The sequence below is a fragment of the Neoarius graeffei genome, chromosome 5, assembly GCF_027579695.1.
Source record: "Neoarius graeffei isolate fNeoGra1 chromosome 5, fNeoGra1.pri, whole genome shotgun sequence".
Taxonomy (NCBI): Eukaryota; Metazoa; Chordata; class Actinopteri; order Siluriformes; family Ariidae; genus Neoarius; species Neoarius graeffei.
Genome location: NC_083573.1, coordinates 49,850,421 through 49,875,691, shown reverse-complemented (window position 1 = coordinate 49,875,691; position 25,271 = coordinate 49,850,421). Strand labels below are relative to the sequence as shown.

The 25,271-nt window shown below is 42.6% G+C and overlaps 1 protein-coding gene across 3 annotated transcripts in view; it reads right to left on the bottom strand.

Annotated features, from left to right (window-relative positions):
• Positions 1-722: 722 nt before the first annotated feature.
• ldlrad4b (low density lipoprotein receptor class A domain containing 4b) overlaps positions 723-25,271 on the bottom strand; it is a 165,743-nt gene continuing 141,194 nt past the window's right edge. For all 3 annotated transcript variants that reach the window (XM_060921922.1, XM_060921923.1, XM_060921924.1), the window contains 3 exons: positions 11,267-11,421; positions 10,245-10,295; positions 723-6,456 (listed from right to left, as the gene is read on the bottom strand). In XM_060921922.1, the coding sequence (XP_060777905.1) occupies positions 5,923-6,456; positions 10,245-10,295; positions 11,267-11,421 (740 nt within the window). In that variant the 3' untranslated portion in view covers positions 723-5,922. The remainder of the gene's footprint in view (positions 6,457-10,244; positions 10,296-11,266; positions 11,422-25,271) is intronic.

The window sequence follows — 25,271 nt, the reverse complement described above, 5'->3', positions numbered from 1 at the left end:
CGACCAAAGTCACCTACCCTTTTAATTTCCGCGCGGTAGTGAAACGTGACGTCATTGGCAGGTTCCCCTTCTTGTGTACCACGTGTCGGTCTATTTTTAGACCAGGAAACCCCCAAAGTGAGAGAGTCATTTCTCCTCGTATACGGGGGCCAAAAAAATTGTGAAAAATTGAGTTAATCTTTCAGTTAGCTAGATTTATTGGTATTATCGCGTTCTATCCGCCATTGCTGATAATATGTGCCACGTCACGTGGTACACAAGAAGGGGAACCTGCCGATGACATCATGCACGGAAATTAAAAGGGTAGGTGACTTTGGTCGCAAAATTAATATACTTGTCGTTGTCAAAAAATTATGTTTGATATATCATTTTGAAGCTAAAAGATTTCTCTATCTAGTGATACCATTTATATATGTTGTCAAAATATATTGTATTTTATGCCAAAGAATACATCCAATGGTGGAATGGCACTTTAAAGCCATAAGAGTGTGTTTTATCTTTGTGTCTAGAAATTAATCTGTATATTATCATTTTATGCTTGAGGACACAGATTGTATTTGGGGGGAAAAAAGGAAGTGTGGTTAGTTTCTAATAAACTCCTTTTGTTCATCCTTGTCACAAGTTTAATTCACTGGTCCCGAGTATGAACAGAGCAAACCGATTTGAATATTTCTCCTCACCGTTATTAAAGCGTCTTGGCAATGAAAGGAGAGACACAGTAGTATTTTTACGTTTTAATGGTTTCGCTGCAGTTTGACCACAGCAGTACAAGCATAAAATCTTTGACTACAACAGCATGTAGAGCAACGTTTTTTGACTATTTTGAACTTTTTTTCTGAAAAAGTATTGCAATAACAGACCTTAGGCCTAGAACCTAGTACATCACAATTGCTTAAATAAAAAGAGGCAAAATACACATATTTAACGTGTATATAAACATATGCATGTACGTGTATGCAGAAATACAAGTACACACCTATGCGCATACACACAAAATGCTGGGGTACAATTTTTGTAAATAAAAACTAAAAATGATACAAAGTCCATGACGGAAGCAGTCCAGTATTGACCAATAATGCTAAAAAAGCTACGGTTAGCAGTGGTGTGCACAAGCATCTGATGCTTTGAGGAAAAACAAACCGAGGCGCAAGTTTCCAGGTTCAGTCGGCGCTCCTAAGGATACAGCTTCTGCGGTTTTACGTCACACCACAAACCTCTCAAGGCTACCTGCCATGGAGCACTGGAGAAATGAAATGGCGTTGCTATGTACATTATCTTCAGTTCCATCGATGCGGACATGCTCAACAGTTACAGTGGACACCCAGCAGAATTGTAATGGGAAAACAAAGAAAAAAAAAAAGTCATCCCCATTTTGTTCCGACATACCATGTACACAAAACGTGTGAAATAAATAAGTAAGAAATAAGAATGGTAGAAGTGTCAGTGTCGTCGCTGTCTGGATAGATTTATATTAAAAGGCTGGAAGCATAGCATTGCATGAACATTTAAGACTGGCTATTATGTGGTTACAATGTACCTCAAATAATATAGAATATATGCACTTTCTAAACAAAGTCTGGACAGTGATTGATGGGTTTTATGCAATACGGAGACATACCAACAGCAAGGTCTCGACCATTTCTGTACGGTCGGTAAACTGCTCCTTGATGAAACTTGCCTGCGTGCAAGGTCAAGCATGTCTACGTCCGAAATCACCAGTTCAACATGGGGAGCGTAGGGGCTTGTTTGATTTTATTCTATTACATTCTAGTTGTGTTGTATTGGTGAATTGGAAAGAAGCCGACATTTCATTTTAGAGGTCAACGACGTCATGACGCCTTTTTCATGACGTGTTGTCACTTTCTGAACGTGATCTAGTTAAGAACTTCCTCTGGTTGCCAAATGATCGTATGGAACCAAATCCATTTTGTAAACGTGATTCAAAAAAAAAAAAAACCCCAAACAAATAAATGTTACGGTTTGCTCGCTAGGTTCAGCGCCTCCATCAGGTTGTGGCTGAAAATGTTTGTGGTACGGTAAATGTGAAAATGTTACGGTAAAACGTAAACTGATTTGCACTGGTACGCCAATTTTACCGTTAAACTGCAAGTGATACAAGTTCTGTTATTTGGGGTAGGATTAAAAAAAAAATATTCTATTTCAAGCAACTCTTGTCCTAGAACTGCCATTCATACTGTTAATATTGTTATTATCCATAAGAAAAATAAGTAGTACTTTGTAATCATTCTGTAATTCATATTTAAGTATTGTTTGCAAACCTCCTCGTTTACAAAAAAAAAAAGAGACAAAAGCACATTTCGACTGTAGGCATTTACAAACCTGATACCACTGTGTTAAATTTTCATACCATCTATACATTATATTACACTATTAACAATATCTTTTGTGGTTTCTACCCATTGGGTAGGATATGTGTGCATAACATATTCAAGTTATTTACAGCACCTTACAAAAGGAAAAAACAAAAAACAATTAGACAGAAAAAGAAAGACAGACAGACCAGAGAAATAAAAAGCACCGTTGGAAGTGAGGCACACCAAAGGTGGGAGCTTAAAGAGTGCAAGTGGGTTCCTACGTCTGCTCAAAACGTGAACATTAGGCACCGAGTTAGCTCACATCATACGCACATGCAAAAACGCCTCATTCCACGGACAACAAAAACGAGCACTTGTTTGTAGCGAGGACGACGGACAAAGCGAGGCGGGAAAAGCCGAGCGGAGACGGTGAAATGACGGTCATTATATGAGAAAAGGGTCGAGCCAACAAGCGTAGGCCAGACTGCAATCGATTGGCGAAAGCAGCAGCGATAGCAGCAGCGATAGCAGCAGCATTAAACAGCACAGATGAAGGATAAACTCCGAGAGCGCTTTGGAAGAGTAAAATGAAGGGAGAAAACATCGGACCATAATGCAGAGAGAAACATCGTTCAGTCTTTCCGCAAGCGGTGGCGCTACTTGCTGAGTCCAACTCAACCTATTGGAGATAAGATAGGAACGTGATGCGTGGGGTCGCTGGCAGAAGCCCTTGCTAAATGCTCGCATTGCAGTAGAAGAAAAAAAAAACCAAACAAAAAGTTGAAGATTTGTGGTCTTTTGTGGCGGTTCAGGTCTCCAGGTACAGATTAAACCTAGACTGGAAGTAAAATCGACCGAACCGCGTTTACTCATTTGATCCTTGGCTAGTTTTAATTTGTGCCCAAAACACTGCCTGGTGAAGGAAGTGTGCAGATAGTGGCTCTGTTCGTCGTGTAAAAGCTTAATAACAGAAATCCTTCACATCCTTCCAAACACTGACAGACACTAATCAGACCTAGTCCTGGACTAAAAAACACACACACACACACACACAAGATTCAGAGGAAACTAGTGTATGTACATCCTCAATATATGATCAGGGAACCAGCCCTGAACATGCATACTAAATGAGCTGGCTTTCTCTACACACACACACACCCCTGCGCACTTGAGGACACTAATTTGGGACTCTGTCTAGTCAGTGTCCACTAAAACATCTCATTGTCTTTCAAGTGTACTTCTAGGCAGTTAAGGCTTGAGGTCATGAACCAGATTGAGAAAGCAGGCTTCGTAATCTAGCTGGACAAACTAGCCTACAGGTCACATCGTCTTCATGAATAAACTTTCTCTCTCACACACACACACACACTACAGGACAGCCAAACACACTGATTTAAGGGGCAGACACACTCAAAATCTACTGACAATGTTGAACAAAAGGGCAGTTAATAAGCATGTGTCAGTGAAATCGTTTTCAACGGAAAAACAAACAGAATGGACGTTTCAAACGAACCATGTTTGTCCATGTTCAATGCCCTCAATGGAAGAAAAAGGGCGAGAAAAGGTGGTTCTCAGTCTTTAGCGCTGATATTAAAGGGATGTGTTCCGCACTACAAGGCAAAAGTTCCTTTGGATCCTGGCCAAAAAAACAAAAAAACACACATCTAAGAGCTCCGAGCTTTTGACTGGCTAGCTAACTTCCACTGAGTCAAAGTGTCAGCGAACCAACAGCCTGCATACATGCATGCGTCCCATTTCTCCCACCACATCAGTGCTGACCGCTAATTCGTTCGGACAAGTTGAATAGAGAACAGCTCAGATTGTAAACTTCTACAAGTTAAACGTAGCACCATGGTTTGGATCTGTTCACCAAGTACCCACAATGCTATGGATTGAAAAGAACATGATTGTATTTTAAAACAGAAGAAAAAAAAGAGTGCAGCTTCACGCGATGGAACTTTAGAGGCTGCCGAGTTCGGATCAGTTTGGGTCTTTTTCATGCAGCGTGGTTGAAATCGTACACGAAGACCTGCCCTGCCGTTCAGCGCGAGTGAAACGCCTCAGAGTGAATAAACGAACGCAAAACAGGAGTTGATCTCAAAATCACCACTTTTTCTATCTGAAACACAGGACAAACCACTTGCGCAAGTAAGTACCTATACATCTGAGAATCGAGCAAGAAGGGACGAGCAGAAAAGGCGACCTAATCGGAGGAAGGAAGGAAGGAAGGAAAGCTGGGTTAATGAGACATTACAATGAACAACCCTTACTGTAGCCCTTATCTTCACCGCGTCACTAAACTCGATTATTCGACCTACCCTAGGAGACGGTAGACAACACAGCAGTATGGGCTCTATACATGCTTGCTTGTTTTTGCTCACTCTGGTTACTATGGCACTATCCATCGCAACGTTGTACAGATGGGGATCTGTGGCGAGAAAGGGACCGAAAGTGAAAGTGCACACGAATGGGCAGCATTAGCCATTTCAAGTAAGGAAAAGCCGAGAGAAGCTTCCGTCCACGCCGAACGATGCACACCTCGCATCCAGGAAACGTTCCGATGATAAACGAACGCCGTTTTGGTTTTTGCCCCAGGCCGAGTGCAACACGTCTGAAGGATTACCACAAGAGCCTCGATTGCAGTTCCTAAATCGATAACTTTAAGAGCACGACTCTGCTCACGCGACACCTTTCCCTCGTCGTCTTTTGTGTGGTTTAAGCCTATTAGAGAGAAACTACAATATCAACACTGCTACAGGAGGACAGTCTTCCAGATTGTGAGATCCTTCAAGTCTACACTCATAAAGGTAATTATTTTATAACCGTAGAACAGTTCTGCTTGTAAAGTGACACTATTAAGTGAATAACATTTTGCTCGCATCCATCTGGCCTCAAGAGGTGTAAAAGTGTCTGAAAGACGCTGAGGAGGACCAAGACCTGGGAAGGAGATATTTTAGGCTGGATGTAAGTAAGTCTTGTGCAGAAGTTAGGAGAAAACAAACCCTACTGCTTCTACAGATCACCAACTTTGGAGTTTCCTTACCAACGAAGACCACGCATTGCATTTCCCTCTTCTCTTTCCCACAATAAAGATAGTGCAAATTTTGTGTGTTTTGATTTAAATATACGATGCCAGTCCCCACACAAAAACCTTGGCACTAGGATTTGGATTTTTGTTTCAACTTCTTTTTAAAATCTTAATTGTGCACAGATCATGGTCTTGGGGGGGGGAAAATAATAATAATAAAACTTATCCTAAACTCCAAGTCCAGTCCTAAACCTGCAGATGTGTTGGGGTTTTGTAGAGCACATGACCAAAAAGGAGAAGGGGAAAAAAAAAAAAAGCTTATGTGCTAATATCATCTCCCATTCGAATGTAATACACACGTACAAAATAGCGCTACAAAGCTTTACTATGTCTTTTGATGAGAGTCCGTCAATAAAATGTTACTCTGTAAGCTTTGCTCTGCTTGGTTCCTTCTTGTAATGTGGCTTTGTTTTTGTACTGAAGACAGACGCGTTTTATGTTGTGCATGGGAGTGCCCGGAGAGTGACCACACCCCTTCGTAGCCAGTAAAAGGAGAGGAGAGGGTATGGAGAGCTGACCTTACACTAGCTCCCCTCTCTGCATGTCCTTGGCTTTGCTCAGGACTATTGTGCTTTCCGTGCTGCCCTGCCGCGTCCTGGCACCGGGCACAGTTGGCACAGAGGAGGACTGGTTATTGCTGTGCTGGTGAAGGTAAAACGTCGTGCCTGGGAAGTGGCCCATGACCTCGCTGTAGGCGGGTGGAGGGCCCTCCGTGCGTCCGTGGGCACTCCAGTTGGCGGCGCTGACGCCCATGTTGGTGCTAGGTGGGCACGGGCCGTGACTGTCCATCAGATCGCTGTCGAAGACTGTGCGGTTGGGTGGCGCTCGCACTGACTCGCGGTTCAGCTCGAGCTGTTGCTCGGGGTTGCGCAGCTGCAGTGGGCACGGGCCCTGGTACGGCGGCGGCTCCTCTCCATCCGAAAGTGCGATGGTGGGTGGCAGGTCGATGTGCTGCTGCAGGAGCGGGTAGGTAGGCTGGAAACGGCTAAAACGGTCTCGCTGCAGGAACGAGGGAGTGCTGAAGCGCTCACGAGGATGAGGAGCGTACACCACCTGCAAGCAAGAGAGTGACAGGAAGAAAGGTTCATAGTCTGCAGCAGCAGTGTTGCCAGAAATATTAACGTGGGGGTGCCGAGAGACAGAGAAATAAAAACACCCAAATTATTAAACTTAAAAGCCCAAACATATTCATATTGCTACTGCAGCCCTCTCGATATATTTCTGAGAAAGGGGCAAGTAAGAAAGAGTAGTAGGCAGAGGTTAAGCCAGGGATCCCAGCAGTAATTGAAAAAAAATAGAGGAATGTAAGAAACTATCAGCATGGGTCAAGGAGGCTGCAAGCCCTTTGTGGGGTGCAGGGGCAGCGCCCCTGCTGGGGGTACGGGAAGCCGTTGAGATTTTAACAGTTAAAGATGCTATAGAACACATTTTTTACATAGCTTTAACATAGAAAAGCAACAGAATTTAACAATGTGCATCTATTTGATGCCATATTTTGTAATCTATGACACAAGTTGCAAAAAAAAAAAATTTTTTTTTTATAACAATTAGACGAAAATGTAGCTTTGAAGAATATACTTGCCGAAATATTCCACTGATTGTTATAATATAACAATAGTATCCATAGTTCATCTCATTTGTTTATTTTTTTGTTTCATCATGAATATGAGCAGAAATCAATGATTCAGTAATATTAGATATATACACACGTACAGCAAATATCGGAGATATTTGATTTAAACCTCTCTCTTTTTGAAAGGTTTCACTGCAGAGGAGTTTAATGCTCTTTTCTGGGGTGCATTCTGTGAGCTTTCCTCCAGTTTTCTCTGCTTTTGTTTCTCTGATCTTCCCTTCTGCTTTTTCTGATCTTCCTGCAGTGCTCTTTTGGATAGTTTCTTGGCTACTCTGTTCGCACGAGCTTTTGTTTCAAGTTCTGTATTCGCCACATTCATTAATCTCTTCTTGGATTCAACTTCCTCTCTGGCTAAGCGCAACTACGCTTTCCACGACATACTGAATTAAGTTCAACGCATTAGAAACAAAAGCACGAACGGAGTTAAAACACGTTTTCTAGCAAATGGGCGCAGCCATATTGTTTTCTCGTTCTATCGCGTACAGTCTCGCGGTATTTACATCAATTTAACTTCCGAGTGTTCCCGAATGTCAACGAGAACAAATGAAGCTGACGAAAACATCGCTAAACAAGCAAACCAAATCAGAATGTATTCTACTGGTCATTTTACTTAAAGAAACATATTTTTAACAGATATACAAGAGATTTACAAAAAAACCAACACTTTGGCTAGAAAAATAGCAGAATTCTGCTAAATAGCGGACATCTGGGATCCATGTTAAGCGCAAGCTGAGCGGAGGTTGCGTTAGCCGCTGCCGCAATGCATAAAAAAGAGGGGGGTCCGGGGATCCTCCACCTGGAAAATTTTGAAAACGTAGATGTTAAATGGTGAATTCTGAGTGATCCCGAATGCAAAATTTTATTTTTATGAAGTATAAATTATAAAGTAAAAACTTATGAATTTCAATTCTTTGAAAAAACACTGAGTAGCCGGCAATGGAGCGTTTGTAGGCGGCAAAATCGCCGGTTGCCGGCAGTTATTGAGAGGACTGCTACTGTATCATAAAACCAACATACAGCCTATTGTGCGTCCTCTGCCACACAGTCTGTGCACTCGAAAAGCCTATCGACTAAATCAAGAAGACAATCAATCACTCTTTACATTTCCTGTTCTCAAACCATTTCTGCGTATTGCATTTTTCACAATTGTGATTGGTTTTCGATCTGGGATGGACCGCGCTCCTAAACCCTCCGCTATTCCCCCACTCAGGGCTCGAACACTGGGCCTCAATGTGAAAAGCAGGCCGTCTCATCACCATCTGGACATACGGAATTACGAATATGAATAAAGGAAATAAATACAGGGGGGAAAAAAAAGCTGCAAATACAGGAAAACCTAAATGCATGCAAATAAATACAGAAATTAATAAAGCCTACATTGATATAATTATGTAAACAATAATGAAAAACTATTTTGTGATTCATTTCTCCATTTTGCCTGAATAATAAAATAATTTGGTGAAACTGTTTGCTTTCGTCATCGAAACATACAAACCAGATGAATGAACCGTGGTTCAGACGACACTGTAAGCAGGGAAATCTTGTGTTTGCCGATCTCTTAAATCTAAAGCAAAGTAATACCCAAGGGCTTTAACTGTATAGAATGTAATTTCAGAAAAAGTAAAGTTCTTTACTGATCCAAAGACACAGCACTCTTATTCGCATTAATTAGCTATTAAGTGTCTCTTTGGAAGTGTTACAGACGTTCAACAGAACAAGGTGATCTCATACACACACACTTGTAGCATGACCTAAAGTAACCTTCCCTGTTAATGTTTCCCTGCTCCAGCACTCTGGATCCACCGATGAATGACTTGTTTTAAGCCAATGAACTTATTTCAACAAGAAAACTACTAAAAAAAGCACAAAACGAGTAAACCGTGCAATGAACGGATGCTCGAGAAAGTGGAAAGAAGGTTTACATGATCAACACCATTCACGCACCAAGTTACCACTGATTAAATAATTGATGGGACCGCCATCATCTGGAGCTGACATATCCAAGCTGAGAAACTTAAAGGGCATATTCTGGACCAATTTCATGTTTTTTTTTTTTAATATGAAAGTATGTCCCTTTACACACTCATCCAGAAGGGTAATTCTGCACAAGGCCATCTGTCTACAGCAGAAAAAAATAAAATAAAACGCGTCTGGAAAAATCCCAAGGGAGTCTGGAGCCAGATTCGTGACGTCACCTGCGGCAGCGCCAGCAGGCTGCGCGAGCTTTGCACGGTTTCAGTGCACAGCCTGTGTAGACCAAGCGCTCCCATTTCTCTCTCGTTGTCCGATCTTTTGGGAAACGATGAGTACTAATCCCATCATGATTGGTGTTGCTACACCCTGCTACGACACATCTGTTAACCATTTTAATAATTACGCGATAACGTTGAATAAATTTGCAGAAAACCACCAGGTCGTTTTCTCATAAACAAACCAGCGCTGACGTAGGATTCAGAGGGAGGCGTCCCGCACGCGACATCACGAAAATCAATGTTTGCCGGGAAATCCAAATGCCAAGTTTTTTCAGAGGCGGACCGATTCGCCTCAAATGGCTTGACTTCAACTGAATTTTTCTGGTATTGCGCAAGGTAAAAAAAAAAAAAAAAATTGCACAAAATGTGACACACATTTGACCAAACTTTAATATAAAATAGGAGAATTACATTGATCTCGCTCCTGAATTTACCCGCGATATGCACTTTAAGCGCGAGGTCTACACGAGGAAACATTTTTCAAATGCTGCTATATAACAAGGCTTCATCTAGAGAAAGAAGACCTGCGTTTATGCACAATCAAGTTATTCCATTTGTGGGAAATCTCCATGTTGGCCAGCCAATAAGACAGACAGCTTTGTTTTATGGGGCTGCGTTTCAGTTTGAGCCAGGGTGGCTAATGAGGGGCAATTTGGAGCAAGAGGCAAAACGTCTCGTCTCTCAGACAGCTGTCTAGACGCTGCCAGAGGAGAAAGCCAGTGATTAATGACGCAGTGAGAGACACAGGCATCCAGACAGGGACTCTCAAAGCCATGTACACTTGGGGAAATGTGCCGCACTCCGCCGGAGGGGGACAACACATGTGTAATGATTAACAGAGAGGCCCTGCTTCAGACACTGACCCTCTCCTCCCCCTGACCTCACCAAATAAGGACATCAAGCTGCACTCCCCATCCCAACACACACACACACACACACACAGTTAATAGCCTCACCTCTGAAGCTCCTTGTCTGGATCCGTTATCTGATGGCCAAAAACATCCCTCCTATCAGCAGAGACAGAAGGTTAAGAGAGGAAAATGTGGTTTTAAACAAGACACACACCACAATATAACATATTACAGAATTAATACATTTAATACAAACTGGATCCATTTATCAAACATGAAAAGCAAAGAAACATTACCAGGAAACGCGCTAACTGCTCAGTGTCATGGAGTGAAATTTATTGCAGTGTAACTGTTAGCGTATGGCTTGTGATAGAAACAAAGAACAATCTCCTCTGAATCCAGACAAAGCTCAAAATCCTAATTAAAATGAAACCCCAAACTGCTTGTTTATGCCCTAATACTCAGCATTAACATGTGTGTGGTAAATCAAAGCAGCAGAGTGCACCAGACTGTGTTCTCCCTCCAGACAGTGTCTTTGCACTCGCTCTCCCCCTCAGTCCACCCCCTCCCCTCATGAATAAAAATGAAAACGACTCAGACGTTTATCTGCCTCTCCTGCATGCTGCAGCAGCCAGTGTGGATGTCTGGCTCTCCGCTAGCGTCTAGACAGAGCTGGGCCAAATTTAATCATTAAGGCACGTCTGGGAGCGAGAGTAGTGCGGATATTTATCAGAAACGCAGCAAATGGGATCTTTGGCTAACACATAGTGCTTAAAGCCACGTTCGGGCTCTGCCGAAACAGAACGGTACGCCTTAATCGAATCTCACAGCTTGAGGCGGCATATTTGTCAGGCTAGCTTGTCGGGCTTGGAGTTTACTTTGCCAATACTTCTAACCCAATACTGCCTCTGGGTTATAATAAATAGGCTAATACTTGTGCATGTCTATTGTTTAATGATGGTCGACCGCAATGTGTTGGAAGGCAAATCTAAATTTCCCAGACACTGTCCAGATCTATATGCACAGGATATCGATTAAAACACAGCAGAGTCATTTTTATGGCTGGCAGTAATTCACTGATACGCACACTTCAACTGGAAGTGAGGGATGGCGCGCTGAGGTCTTACCGGCTGCAGAGAATGCTCCTGCCTCCTAGCCTGGCCCAGCCTGCTCATCAAGGACCACGATGAGAGTTTGTAGTGGTTCAGAAGACAGATAATCACCACCACCATCACCATCATCACCACAATTATGATTATTATCTGCACAAACTCCAATTCAGCTGGAGGGGAGAAAGAGAGAGAGAGAGAGAGAGAAACAAAGAAGGGGGAACATTTTTATTATTACAAGGTTACAGATGCGCGCGCACGCATGCACACACAGCAACAATCGGCTTTAATCATCATTCTGTTCGAAAAGGGCTGCGGGAAAAATGCAATTCTTGTTCTGACCACAGGATGGAAGCACAGAACAGCAGAAACCTGCGAGGACGAGTGGGTGAGAAACACACGAAAAGAACAATTACTGTTCTGTTGTACAGAGGGTCTCGAACAGACAGTCAAAGAACTGCATGATGTTCAGCTGTTGAAGAAGGTGGCTCAAAACAAACAGGAAGTGATATGGCAACAATGTTCGCTTCTCCCCTATTCAAAAGGCTACAATCTTAGTCTTTCTTTCTCACACGCACCAGTCATGCACATGGACAAGTCCGCAATACACACCCAAAAAGATTTATTTATTTAAAAAAAATAAATAAACACCCCACCCACCACCCTGGCATAACCCAGACAGACAGTGTCTGGTAAAGCAAGACAATGGCAGCCTATCTGTGGCAGCCAGACAGCTCATGGCATTACAGCGGGCGCTGCGATATCCCAGCATGCCCCCGAATGCAAGCCCAATCTGATTAGACTAGACGCTGTGGCTGATGCAGGCCTCCAGCTCAGCGAGACATGAACCATTCTGGAACTGTTGGGTCTGCAGAGGGCATGTTTTAAAGTGTCAAACAGAGAAGCATTATCTTCTCGAGCAGACGGAGCGTACTGTCTGAACAGCGCGGCTGGAGCATGCGCCACAAAATTGCCTGCAGTACAGCATCCGAGCAGACAAACACTGCTTTCCTCCAAATTTAGGCCATGAGAGCGGATGTGAGGAAAGAGCACAGGATTAGAGAAAAGGGAAGTGATTACGAAAACAAGACAGAAACAGGACACAGAGTATGTGAAAGTTGTGTAAGCTGTTCTGCACACTAAAATTACAGTGGTGCTTGAAAGTTTGTGAACCCTTTAGAATTTTCTCCATTTCTGTATAAGTATGACCTAAAACATCATCAGATTTTCACACAAGTCCTAAAAGTAGATAAAGAGAACCCAGTTACACAAATGAGACAAAAATATTATACTTGGTCGTTTATTTATTGAGGAAAATGATCCAATATTACATAGCTGTGAGTGGCAAAAGTATGTGAACCTCGAGGATTAGCAGTTAATTTGAAGGTGAAATTAGAGTCGGGTGTTTTCAATCAATGGGATGACAATCAGGTGTGAGTGGGCACCCTGTTTTATTTAAAGAACAGGGATCTATCAAAGTCTGAGCTTCACAACGCACGTTTGTGGAAGTGTATCATGGCACGAACAAAGGAGATTTCTGAGGACCTCAGAAAAAGCGTTGTTGATGCTCATCAGGCTGGAAAAGGTTACAAAACCATCTCTAAAGAGTTTGGACTCCACCAATCCACAGTCAGACAGATTGTGTACAAATGGAGGAAATTCAAGACCATTGTTACCCTCCCCAGGAGTGGTCGACCAACAAAGATTGCTCCAAGAGCAAGGCGTGTAATAGTCGGCGAGGTCACAAAGGACCCCAGGGTAACTTCTAAGCAACTGAAGGCCTCTCTCACATTGGCTAATGTTCATGAGTCCACCGTCAGGAGAACACTGAACAACAATGGTGAGCATGGCAGGGTTGCAAGGAGAAAACCACTGCTCTCCAAAAAGAACATTGCCGTTCATCTGCAGTTTGCTAAAGATCACGTAGACAAGCCAGAAGGCTGTTGGAAAAATGTTTTGTGGACGGATGAGACCAAAATAGAACTTTCTGGTTTAAATGAGAAGCTTTTATGTTTGGAGAAAGGAAAACACTGCATTCCAGCATAAGAACCTTATCCCATCTGTGAAACATGGTGATGGTAGTATTATGGTTTGGACCTGTTTTGCTGCATCTGGGCCAGGACGGCTTGCCATCGTTGATGGAGCATTGAATTCTGAATTATACCAGCGAATTCTAAAGGAAAATGCCAGGACATCTGTCCATGAACTGAATCTCAAGGTGGGTCATGCAGCAAGACAATGAACGACCCTAAGCACACAAGTCGTTCTACCAAAGAATGGTTAAAGAGGAATAAAGTTAATGTTTTGGAATGGCCAAGTCAAAGTCCTGACCTTAATCCAATGGAAATGTTGTGGAAGGACCTGAAGCGAGCAGTTCATGTGAGGAAACCCACCAACATCCCAGAGTTGATATTCTTCTGTACGGAGGAATGGGCTAAAATTCCTCCAAGCCGGTGTGCAGGACTGATCAACAGTTACCACAAACGTTCAGTTGCAGTTATTGCTGCACAAGGGGGTCACACCAGATACTGAAAGCAAAGGTTCACATACTTTTGCCACTCACAGCTATGTAATATTGGATCATTTTCCTCAATAAATAAATGACCAAGTATAATATTTTTGTCTCATTTGTTTAACTGGATTCTCTTTATCTACTTTAAGGACTCGTGTGAAAATCTGATGATGTTTTAGGTCATATGCAGAAATATAGAAAATTCTAAAGGGTTCACAAACTTTCAAGCACCACTGCAGCTGTACTCTGACTATCAAAAGGTGAACTAGACGATATAAAAATAGTCTACTGGCTGTAAGGCATAGACACACGGATGAATTTAAAGCTACTGAAAGAGTGATGACTGTGCTAGGCCAGTGAGGGTAAAATGCAAAAAGATGGGTTACACAGTGGTGAACAGGGGCGGTGAAATACACAACACCGCATCAGCATTTACATCTAGTGGGCAGATGTTTCAACCTTTTATAAAGCGTAACTGAATGTGCAGCTACTGTACATTTGTGTCTGAACCGCTAAATGCCTCATCATCTGTTCGGAAGAACTAAAGAATTGTCCCACAAACTGAGCGTGACTCAGTTTGCAGTTTTTGGGGGTAATACTGTACACCATCATAACACTGTGTCCTGTCCAATAAACGACAAAGACTTCACCCCAACAGCACGCTAAAATACAAAATCTAACCACTATTGCAATAATGCATTTAAGATGTATAGTAAATAAGGGATTTCCTAACAATCTAATCATCATGATGCATGTAAAATGACTCATGCACATTAAAAAACACACCTCTGGAGTAAACAACTAGGACATCGTATGCCATTACTCAGAGACTGAGGTTAAAAAACCGCACGTGCACATTAATTTAGAACATTTCGACTTGTTACATTTCTATAATAAAGATGAGACACAAATTACTCCATCCGAGCCTTTATACATTTCTCCTGATAAAACAAACGTGCAAGCTACCACCAGCTCCAAGAGCTCCTAGAAGCACAGCTAGCTCACAAGCTGCATTAGAGTCACTGATCACACGCTGGATCTCCGTAGGGAAGTTTTGGTGACGGGGAGCGTCAGGGATCAGACAGAGCAGACTGCGCAGGTTCTAAACTCAGACTGCGAAATCCTCTTATTCCTACACTGACTGATTTGACTGTGGACTTGCAGCTCTTAGCCTAATTGTCCTCTGCGGTCAAAAGCAAACTTGTAAAATCAACCTAGAGATGAACATTATTCATTATTTTCTCATGTAGGAGCTTTCTGCACAGGTTCATCTTTCCGTTAGCCTATTTGTCCTAGGTCCAGTAGTGCATGCGAGCGGTTTTCAAAAAGGCTTGGAGGGGTCGGGTTAAACAAACAAAGCCTGGCTGCTCTGGCGCAACCCTGAGAGAGGGAGGATCAGAGCTGAGAGATGGGGTTTGGCACTTCAGCCTCGCCTTTCATTTAGAGATAGACAGAATGAATAAGGAACAAGATCTTTAGTGAAGTGGCACTGCTGGATACTGGATCTCCTGTCCTGCCCTAGATACCACTGGCAATGCCATCCTCTCTCTCTCTCTCTCTCTCTCACACACAGCCATCCAGCTGCCATCATTGCCATGGAGACACAGCCCTCAGCATCCGTACCCACAGAGACGCTGAACACTGACATGGCACACAGACACGCACATTCATGCAGACACAGACAGAAAAAACAGGGAGCAATAATGAAGAAAATAAACCATGGCCAGACTTAAAAAAAACAAAAACCTATGTGCAGACTACCCAAAAAAAAAAAAAAAAGCAAGGAGATAAAGAGTCAGACAGAGTGGGTGCTGGGAAAAGCATTAGCCCGTGATGCCAGCGGCAGCCAGTGTTCAGTGCAGCAAATCAATCAGCCCTTTTACTGTCAGCAGGCAGAGCGCAGCTGACTGAGAGCTGCCAGACAGTGGGCCACTCACAGCGAGGGAGTGCCAGACATAAACTGAGAGAGAGAGCGCAAGCGAGACACTTGTTTTACATATGCAGGGTAACTTAGGTGTGTTGTACCACATGCTTGGCCATCATGTCAAATTTCAGCTAACATTTTTCTTGATCACAATAACAGCCTACTGTAATCTGCTCAGACCGCAAGCACAAGAACTACACTGGCTAATAAAATACTTGCACACAAGCCGAATTTCAGTATGGCTTAATTGTTCTAAAACCACCATCACTTCAGGTTTGGAAGCGCTAAAATGCTGCCTTCCAGAAATAAAAGCTGAAGGATTCTCGTGATGCTCTGGAGACAGAATGACTCGGTTTGTATTGCGTGTTTGAACGACGCCCTAATTCTACTATTTCTATGACAGAGGAGAGAAAATTACCTTCTGGTGCACACTTCTATTTGGACACGCATATTTTACAAATCTTGTAAGAGTAGCACTTCACATAAACCATCTATTATCACCAGTAACATTCTCTCTCTCTCTCACACACACACGTTGTATATAATAAATGAATGCACCTCTTTCATCATAGTCTCAGTAAATATCCTTCTGTTTACTTGGTTTCAACTGGTTTAATTTCGTTTTAGAAATACATAATACCCAGAGAGCAGACTCCAGGGTCACACCACGCAAATGCTTATTCTGTTTGTCAGGACATCTATGGACGCCACATCACTCTGACAAGACAAGAGGAGTGTTTTGACAGGCCCTGAATGTGGATACGAGTGGATTCGAGACAGGCATTCTGTCATCCGGTGATAAACGTGCATTTTTGTGTTTGCGAGCTGGGGGAGGTAGGCTCCTCGTCGACTGTTTTAGAAGGCTGGATCACACAGGTGGTCTTTGTGCTACAAATCAAAGCCCTGTGGCATAGTGGGATGGAGAAAAACACGCTAACAGCCTGGCATCCCGCTGGGCATCAGAGGGGCGGGCAGCCGATTCCAGCCCTGCAGTATGGCCATGCCACAAACACTGCCAGTGGGAAGAGGCCATGCCACCCAGCACGCTAAGCAGCAGCCTCCATTCCACACAGGAGCTCATGCCATCAATTACACTGAGAAAGGAACAGAGACATCATCTTAAAGATGCCCAACTGAGTTTCTGTCCATCAAGAGAAAAAAAGGCATTACCCAGCCAGAATGGGCTTCTTACGGCTCCAGTGTGCTTACGTGTGAAATGCCAGTAACCGTACGCTGAAATTCTTCACCGAGAGGCTGCTGTACACCCGTATTAAACCGGAGCACAAAAGATCTTTCAGAAGGAACACACGTATAGTTCTCGCTTGCCGATTTCAAATCTCATCAGATGCTTGAAGACTTCTCAACCCTCAATCCCACCGCTTCTTCATTTCAATATCCAGTGATTGCCCATTTTCACATTTTTCTCTGCTCTCGACTCAGATAATCAACAAGGAATTGATGGGTCGACTTGGTTATATTAAAAGCAGTAAAAACACAAAGTAGTACCTTGTAAGCAGTCTTCTCATTAAAAGCAAGAAGGAGAAGAAAGGACCAGGATACCGGTTCTTCTTTTCTAACACTGATACTAAAACCTTGAGATATAAAATCCATCAACATGCTGGACACAAAATGGCAGCTTTTCTACAAAATTACTAGAATAGAAATAAAAGTGATTAAAAAAAAGACTGCAATTCCAGTACAATGCTGCAAACATGTGAACAGGTTGAATATTTTGTGCTGAAAGCAATTCAGTGATATCTGAGGCTTAAGTTTGTTGTAGTATCTGATTAATTTTGTTGGTTTTTCACCCCCTCCGGTATCCAAAACCTTGATTTGATCTCAGATGAGCGTCGTCACTAAGTAATAGAACTGTCCGTCTGTTACATATTTAAAAAAAAAAAAAAAAGATTTAGACAGTACAGAAATTATAAAAAAAATGTTGAGAGTCATCAAGTAAAAAATAGAGATTTGTTATTTTGCCATGATTTTTTTTTTATTATATTATTTATGAGAATGACTTACTATATACTCAAAAGGTAGACAGCCTTTCAGACTTTTCAAGTTTAGGTCATAAAAAGAATTTTTTATTTTAGAAGTTTAGGTCATAAAAAGAATTTTTTATTTTAGAAGTTTAGGTCATAAAAAGAATTTTTTATTTTAGAAGTTTAGGTCATAAAAAGAAATTGTTTAGTGGAAAGAAAGCGACTGAACTCGAATCACAGACTTCCAATTTTATTATTATTTTTTTAAATAGAACAATTAATGACTTTGGCACCATGTGGCCCTAAATTCTCTGCTATTTTTTCCTGCTTCGCCCAATTCCAGATACTACGTCATGCATCACGTGGTGGGCTTTCCCCGTTCGTGCAAGGCATTGTGGGATACAAATTTGAAACAGGAGAGAAAAATGGAGGACGTGAATGAAACGTGAAAGAGCGACTACAGTAACGGAAAGCGAGAAAAGACGTTATGTTGCGAAGGAAAGGAAACGCAGGACCAAACTCAAATCTCGGCGGTCAGCGAGCACCTCGGTATGATCAGCTGTTTGTTTAGCGACAGGATGATGGAACTGTCAGTGCACCATCAAAGGTAAACCTGTAGATGGCAGTAATGCAACACTCTGGATGCCAGCTGCTGTAAAACCCAAAAGAAGAAGAAAAAGCAGGTAAACCTGCACATGCGCACACGGACTTCCTCTGTCTGCTTGACTGCACGAAGTGAGCGATTTCATACACATTATTTGCTTGGGAATCCCCTCAAATTAAATCACTTCCCAACCACAGAATGGCCTGTTTTTTGGGGTTTTTTTTGACATTGCAGAAATTAACATATGTATCACAGTGACCAGGGCGGCACGGCGGTGTAGTGGTTAGCACTGTCGCCTCACAGCAAGAAGGTCCGGGTTCGAGCCCCGTGGCCGGCGAGGGCCTTTCTGTGCGGAGTTTGCTGTTCTCCCCGTGGGTTTCCTCCGGGTGCTCCGGTTTCCCCCACAGTCCAAAGACATGCAGGTTAGGTTAACTGGTGACTCTAAATTGAGCGTAGGTGTGAATGTGAGTGTGAATGGTTGTCTGTGTCTATGTGTCAGCCCTGTGATGACCTGGCGACTTGTCCAGGGTGTACCCCGCCTTTCGCCCGTAGTCAGCTGGGATAGGCTCCAGCTTGCCTGCGACCCTGTAGAACAGGATAAAGTGGCTAGAGATAACGAGATGAGATCACGGTGACCAAATTTTATATATATATATTTTTACTTTTCCAAAGCCCTACTGAAAATCACATTGTATGACGTAGTTCTTCTGAATAATGATTCGACAGACAGACAGCTGCTGGGGTTTAAGTTATTTGGACTCGCACATCAAGTCACCATTTCAGATATGAAACACAGTCCAGCTATAAAAACAGTGCTGAGAGAGACACATTTCTAAGAGGAGATTTAACACCATTTTTGTTCTCCTTTGTGCCAGAGACCAGTCTGAAACATGGATAAATAGTAGCCTGGCTTTTCAAAGCTCCTGAAGACTGATAGAGCTAGTCATTTTCTTTTTGAAAAGAAATCCGCTATATAACGTAACTATCGGCCCTGTAGCCAGCCAGCTTAGCTTCATAGGTGCTTCTTTAACACTGAACACTCGAGTCATCTTTCGAAAACATTTTTCTTGCGTTGAATCCTTGCATATGCACTGACTCAGCTGTACGAGTGCACGTTACAACACAGCAAGCTGCTTGCAATAACGTTTCTATAAAAGACAAATCTCAAAATCCCTAAAGCACAAAAAGTCATGATTTGCCTGTTTACCCATGCTCAACTCCGACACTTTCATTTCCATCTCACTGTCCCTTTGTCCAAGCAAATCCCCCCCCTCCCAAGGCTGACGGAAACACAAAGAGCATTTGTTTAGTCTAGTGATTTCCATATGATGGTAAGAGGGGCCATAGTCTGTCTTGTTCATATAGGTCACATGGATGACACAAATCAGATGGCTGGCTGAGATGAGCGTTCTGCCAACATGCCACCTATCGCTCTTCTGCTTTATGTGGGTGATCGCGCAGCTTTTGAAACCATTATGGTTTTCGCAGGGTGCATGAATAAACATGAACTCCAATAATCAGTAACTCTGCCCCAGGTTTCCAAGTTCAGGACTTCACGTACAGTACATTCTGCCAATCGTTCGCGCCAGAAAAGATCTCACACCTCTGCACTCAGCGGAGGTCTGGGAGAAGACGAGAACCAGAGACTGCTTTACTCAGACACTTTCAGCTCTCGATATATAGCTAAAGGCGAAAGTGGAAAAAGTGACGCAGAGCCCTTTCAGGCTAGGAGACTAGATTTGATTTTAATCGTGCATCTTTCATAAATCTTCTCATTATATTCCTTGACATCTCATCCATGGAGATTGACTTCTATATTGGGAAAGCCTTCATTCTTTGTAACATACCTTGGCATGTTGTGTTTGACCAGAACTGAAAGGTGCTTTCATGGCAGACAGAACTACTTGTACAAACTTGCAGGTTGCTGCATCAGCTCGCCAAGTCCGCAGAGTTATACAACCAGTATTGAAGTTTCAGGGGGAAATGCCGTAGTCTCACTTTTTTTTTTTATTACTTCTGTTTAGTTAGGAAGTGCAAAATGCACGAACGTTCTCCTGAGGGCAAGCTCAGCACTGAGGAAAGTCAAAGATTTGTTTAAATAGAGCGAGCTGAAGAAGAGAGGGGAGGGGAAAAGGAAAAAAAAAAAAAAACTGCACTTCTCTAAAACATTTGCCCATGACCGCTAGATGAACTTGCATGCATGACCTCAGTGGGTGGAAACCACACTCCTCCATTTGAGAATGCTAGAACAGGGTTGGAAGAGAGTTCACCAGTTACACTTTCAAAGAGCAAGTACAGATAGAGGAGACAGAAGAGCTGGACAAATGTAATCTGAAGGAGAAGAAAAAAAAAAGACACACAAAACTACTGTCTACCTTCCTATGTGTCGCACATCTTATTGCTGGTCTAATCTTAAACAACCAATGCTTCATTCACCAAAAACAGTATTTAAAAAGATATAAAGCCTTTGCTTCCAGACCTCCGGTACAGTTACAATGGCTAGATTAGTGATGGAGCGCACTGACGGGCACTCTGACTCATCGATACTAGTCACTGGATCCTCAGGCTGTTATCACCAAACACATCAGTCGCACACTGTACTGCAGCACAGCACTCAGACATCACTGCGGAAGGAAACCCAACTACATCAGCAGCGTTTTTTTTTTTTTTAAATGTAGCAAGAGCTGCATGACTTAAAATGAACCGATCATTTCATAACGAAATACTTTCTTTTCTTTGCTATTCAGTTGTCTGGTATAAAATTCTTTTTATTTATTATGTCCACTCAACTCTGCATGGCTAAATAAATCTAGTATATAACAATACAGAACTTGCCAAACTGTGGAAACTTCTCGGCAAATATTTATTCACTGCAATGTGACTCAAAAAACCTTCCCAGGTTAGCACAAACGCGTAACGTAAGGCAGTGTCACAACTGACCTGGTTTACAATACTGAACTGATCCATGCACCAAATTTCAGTACATCATCCTGCATCTAATGTCTGAAATTATATAATAATCATCTCATCTCTCATTATCTGTAGCCGCTTTAACCTGTTCTACAGGGTAGCAGGCAAGCTGGAGCCTATCCCAGCTGACTACGGGCGGAAGGCGGGGTACACCCTGGACAAGTCGCCAGGTCATCACAGGGCTGACACATAGACACAGACAACCATTCACACTCACATTCACACCTACGGTCAATTTAGAGTCACCAGTTAACCTAACCTGCATGTCTTTGGACTGTGGGGGAAACCGGAGCACCCGGAGGAAACCCACGCGGACACGGGGAGAACATGCAAACTCCGCACAGAAAGGCCCTCGCCGGCCACGGGGCTCGAACCCGGACCTTCTTGCTGTGAGGCGACAGTGCTAACCACTACACCACCGTGCCACCCATAATAATTTTTTTTTTTTAATTAAAAGAACAATGCTTTTTAACCCTTTACAATTACATTTAAGATGAATTATTCTATCCACATTCACCGGATATGAGCAATCGTGTGCTCTGATTGGCTACTCTACTACTAGGCTATCACAGCTCGTATACTGTGAGTAGAGAAAAACAAACAAAATGGCAGAGTGTGTTGCTGAACCAACCGAGGATGAAATAAAAACTCTACTCGAAAACAAAACCCCCCAAAAATACAAAAACACAAAATATAGATTAAAAGTATTTGATGGTAAGATCATTTCTTAATTTTTCAATAATTATTAATCGCATTTTTCACAAATTGCTGCTGTCATTTCGCCGGTTTGTTTACATTCTAAGCGGAAAGGATTTTGTCGGACGTTTTGTATAAAAAGTTTTTATTGATCGAATTTGCAAAACATACAAAAATGTTTTTCAAAAGCCAGTGAATGTGGATATAATGACAGTTATTCCACTCAATCTTGTTGTACATGGCTTACAGCCAACTTGGAGCTACGTGCCTTGTCAGCTATCAGCTAATGTACGACTTGATTTCGTGGAATAACTGTTAAATGTCTGCAAGTTAAAATACCTGCTTAATGCGCAATTTGAAGTTGCAAACTTAAAAAAAAAAAAAAAAAAAAAAAAAAAAAAACGCGCGCGAGTAATAAAAACGTGAATTTCAAAAAAAAAAAAAAAAGACCACCAAACCCTCATACATGACAAAAAAAAGTTTAAAATGCTCGTGGTTTTTCAGACAATTCAACAAAGCAATATTTCACAAAATTGAAACATTTTTCACACTCGATTAAATATTCGTGCCAAAGATCAAGTCTCGCAGATCTAAATGACTAACACGAGAAGGAAAACCTAACTTTAATTGCATTACATCACTCAATTGAAACTCGGACCAATTTAAAAAAAAAAAAAAAAAAAAAAAAAAAATCACTACTATATTGTGCAACACCGCAATGGAAACCTGGGTATTCTCTCACCAGCCTCTTATTCCTCTGTCTCCAAGTTAAAACAGACAACAACTGTTATCGAGAAACCATGCATCATCTGTCCTGAAGACTTTCTTGAGGTGGAAAACGTACCGAGCGTTACAAAGCGCCGACACCCCAGATTCCTTCCATAACTCAAATCAATTCTAAAATCTGTGTTACATAACATTTCCAGCGCATTCATTATAAGTCTTGGATTGTCGGGCATGTCCACCATACTTGTCCTTGTATGAGGTGAGGTACTCTGGAAATGAGCCTAACTTTATTAGGAGTGCATTAATATGAAGTGTGAACTGAATTACAGCCAGCAGTACAGTCACAAGTACTGTTTCTGTTTGCTGAAACATTTAATGTGGAGAGGTTAAAAAATAAATAAGATTTTGAAGTCCAAAAATGGACAAGTAGACTATTACTGGGGGCTAGAACAGAGAAAGCCAAAAAGTAAACAGAGGAGATCAGAGAAGTCTGATAGCAGCAGAAGTCGTGTAGTCAAAATGAGAAAAACAAATGAGTAATAATCTCGACTGAAGACAGACAATCAGTCTATTCACATATCCAAGTATTTATACTGCACTTCAAGTTCCCCTGCTCCATATTTGAGACAATGGTTATGTGTTGTGATAAAACAAACATGCTACACATGGTTAAAATGGCTCTTCTTTTTTGTATACTTCGTACTTTTGCATTACTCCTTCACTGCCTTGTCTTTTTCTCTTTATACATTTTGCTGCTCTAACAATGTAAATTTCCCCTTGTGGGATAATAATCTTCTCATCTCATTATCTCTAGCCGCTTTATCCTGTTCTACAGGGTCGCAGGCAAGCTGGAGTCTATCCCAGCTGACTACGGGCGAAAGGCGGGGTACACCCTGGACAAGTCGCCAGGTCATCACAGGGCTGACACAGACACAGACAACCATTCACACTCACATTCACACCTACGCTCAATTTAGAGTCACCAGTTAAGGCCAATTTATGCTGACAACCCAGTCCTCGCAGATAGCGTCGCAGACAGTGTCTGCGTAGCCCCCCCACCTTCGCAGACGCTCTGCGCGCACCTCCCAAAAATTGTGACCACCGCAGAAGCCTCGCAGACAGCGCCGCAGACAAGAGGGCTCTGATTGGTCCACTCTACATCCGCTGTACACGCACTTCCGCTTCCCTACTTTCCCGGTTTGTTTTGTTTTCACGACCGCCATTTTTAAAAACACAAGCGAAGATGGAGCAGCACGAAGAGCGGTTGATTGAGGAAGTACGTACATCTATACGACTCCAGTTCTAGTCATTATAAGTAACTGGAGGATAAACACTCCACTAACCACACCCACCAACTACTCCTAGCGATTTCGCGACTTCGCACCCCCTTGCGTTGTGGCGGTGAATAACATCGCACACGCCTATTACTCCCCGCTCAACGATAAATTACAACTGTCTGCGAAAAGCTACCTGCGAAAGCCTTGTCGCAAGAGCATGCAGAGGCCTTTAGCCTAACCTGTATGTCTTTGGACTGTGGGGGAAACCGGAGCACCCGGAGGAAACCCACGTGGACACGGGGAGAACATGCAAACTCCACACAGAAAGGCCCTCGCCGGCCACGGGGCTCGAACCCGGACCTTCTTGCTGTGAGGTGACAGCGCTAACCACTACACCACCGTGCCGCCCGGCTCTTACCTTATGCACGAATAAATACAGTGTTAAAGTGGGGCTGTGCTCAGGAGTTGGGGTCCGAGTGGTTTTGAGAGAGAGACACCAGACCAGACCGTGATTCAGTCCCTTTCACCTAGACAGACAAGTTCACTACAGAGGATCTAGAAAACACTGGTTTATAGGTTCTTTCCAGCGCACTACAAGTTCAGCGTGGTGTTATTTGTAATTTAACAGTCAAGATCCCTTGAATAGTCCGGGAGCACATGTAACCTACTTTGCAAAATTTGCCAAGTCTGGTTTCTCAGTATTAACCCTTTATTTACATCCCAAACAAATTATTTTTACTTGTTGTAATGTCAGCAATCACCATTTTCACCAAGAAAAACAACAACAACATATCCATATCACTCAAGTCCATTATAACATTTTTTTAAAAAATAACCCGTTTACTTAGCCTAGTAAACTAGACCCACCTGCCTAGCGGCCAAAAATATTTTTGCCTAGCGAGTGGGTCTAGCCTCGCACCATATAAACAAAAACACCCCGGGCATCAAATTGTGCCCGCCAATCACAACGCAAGGTTTTTGTTTGGATTCTTTGGGCGGGCTTTTGCAGGAGTGACAAGGCTGCGCGACGCTGGAGAAAGCACAGCAGGAAAGATGGCTACGGCTAGAGAACAGCGCGCGTTTGACTCCGCTTTGGAATCAGTTTTAGAAGAATTAGACTTGGAGTTTTCGTTGAAACATGAGCAGGAAGAGGCTCTCCGCTCATTCCTTTTCAAGAAGGACGTTTTCGCTGTTTTGCCAACCGGCTATGGCAAAAGTCTGATCTACCAGCTGGCTCCGCGCGTAGCCAAAAGGATGGGGCTAGTTTGTGCAGTACGAAGAATTAATAAACAGCTTTGAAACATTACTTTTGGATTGTTTCTTATTTTCCCG